Here is a 2,014-nt window from a genome sequence, read left to right as displayed (position 1 = left end):
AGTCCGTATTAGTTATCAACCTAGTCCGTACTGGTCATTTTAGTTCTTACCGGTCATCTTGGTCTGTACTGGTCATCTTAGTCCGTACTGGTCATTTTAGTCTTTACTGGTCAACTTTGTCCATACTGGTGATTAGAATTTTTTTATTTGTAAATTTGGGGAAGAAAATTTGGATTCGAATTCGGAAATTCAGAAGGATCTGAAATTCGTCCAAATTTCGATTCGGAACGAAACAAAATTTACATGTCTACTAGAAAATGTACACTAGCAGAATAAGCATATGTCCAGGCCACTGCTGTGGTTCAATTACCTTTATTACAGCCACTGCATGGCCCCTCTTACATCATTATTCTCACCGGACATGACTCCACTCCTGATGCATTTTGGACTCAATCAAGGCTTAATCATAAGAAAATCTGTTTTTAAGTCCTCATTGAATGCAAAATTCATCAGATTGTAGGGACGAGGTGGATCCATACTGGGCCTTGCATCCAAAGCCAGTGGGCGCACAAGAGTCAATGATTAGATGCTGATATACTTTACTTAACCGTTTGCTGTCCGTCCGTTGTAATTAAACAGCTGGATGGCTGACTACTAAAGTTGGGTGGTTTTTTATAAATCTAATTGTGCTCACGGGGGGGGGGGAACGGGAAAGTTTGAAACATAAAAGTGTGTGGGTGACAAAGGAGCTTGTATGGAGCTATGCTGCTAGCTATCCTGGGATCCACTGTCCTCTTTGGCTTGTTAGCCCCCTGTGTGATAGCAATAGAGTTAAGTGTAAAAAAAAACAAGTTTATTTAGTAAAGTCACATATTAAAAATGTACAGTCGTTCGCCCTCACGTACCCGCACATACAAAAGCAAACATGTGTTGGTGCGTCTACGTGCGAAAACGACAATTACCCCACACATTTCACTGTGAAATTCGGAGTACGAGCAATAATTCTGGGGCCATTGATCACTGTTATCACTAAATTGATAAGCAGTAAATTCCATCGCCTTGCCTTACTCATACTACAACCCACCTCAAGCCTATACTCCTACTTGGACTATCAGTATTTTATAACGTCCATGGTGCGACCCTCGAATCCGCTGAGAGAACTGCATGTCTTGAACAAAGAGGGTGACACTTTTGGCGTGCAAACAGCAGAGGGAAGAATCTTCAAAGAGTCGCACCATAAAGGCTTCAGCTGCCTCTTGTAATGCCATGATTGCCATACTTTGCCACATGTATGGCACACCACGAGTAAACTCCATGCAGACTTCTCTCACCAGTCTGGAGAAGTGGGCTTTTCTTATTAACAGATCGGTTGACTTTTGATATTTTCTTATCTCCATGAGTGCTCGTGTTCCTGGCCGATAACGACACGCAGGTCTCCGCAGGTCTCGATGTCGCTTCTTGCTTGGTGTCGCTATTTGGGATGGTGGAGGTGGTGCCACTTTCTTAGGATACGTTGACTTGCTGCGAGATGACAAGGATTTGTCAAATGGTTTCATTCTGGCTTTAGCTCGGCACATTTAGTTATTCATTTTCCACGTATACACACTCACAGTGGGTGTACATTCCAGTGCCTTGTAGCTGTTAGCTTGCTTATTGGCGCAGTTCATTCTTTATATTGTATTATTGGTTTCATTCTGGCTGTACACAATTTATTTAGATAGGCAAGACCCCGAGCCAGAGCAGGGGAGGCGGGTTGGCGATGGAGCCACGATGAGAGAGCTGGGGGCGTGGAGCGGCGTGCGGGCGCACACAATTTTAAGTCTCAACATGTTTGGTATCTATTTACCTGACACAACCCCATCTTTTACATTTTATAAAAAAACTGCATAATAATAAAAGTTTCATAACATAACTTAGGGAAAGCAGTTGCTTTGTTTTTTTGTTTTCAAAATTTTCAGTACTTTTAAAAAACCCCAGTCGTGATTAAATACCACCAAAAGAAATCTCTATCTGTGTGGCATTGCATGACTGAATAAATGTCAGTCAAAGTACCTCAGCGCTGAATACTGAAAAA

The 2,014-nt window shown here is 42.2% G+C and overlaps 1 protein-coding gene across 1 annotated transcript; it reads right to left on the bottom strand.

The window, feature by feature from the left end:
* Nucleotides 1–1,031: 1,031 nt before the first annotated feature.
* Nucleotides 1,032–1,496, bottom strand: LOC108786224 (histone H3-like centromeric protein A). The gene has a single exon (XM_018555473.1). It carries the CDS (start codon nt 1,494–1,496, stop codon nt 1,032–1,034), a length of 465 nt encoding a protein of 154 aa, XP_018410975.1.
* Nucleotides 1,497–2,014: the final 518 nt, after the last annotated feature.

The sequence above is a fragment of the Nanorana parkeri genome, unplaced genomic scaffold, assembly GCF_000935625.1.
Source record: "Nanorana parkeri isolate BGI_ZX_2015 unplaced genomic scaffold, ASM93562v1 scaffold198, whole genome shotgun sequence".
In the NCBI taxonomy this organism is placed as follows: Eukaryota; Metazoa; Chordata; class Amphibia; order Anura; family Dicroglossidae; genus Nanorana; species Nanorana parkeri.
Note: the sequence above shows the minus strand (reverse complement) of the source record. Positions and strands in the feature narration are given on the sequence as shown.

What these genes read in the sequence shown, in the direction of transcription:
- LOC108786224 (XM_018555473.1), bottom strand. Translation starts at nt 1,496, where the DNA reads ATGAAACCATTTGACAAATCCTTGTCATCTCGCAGCAAGTCAACGTAT.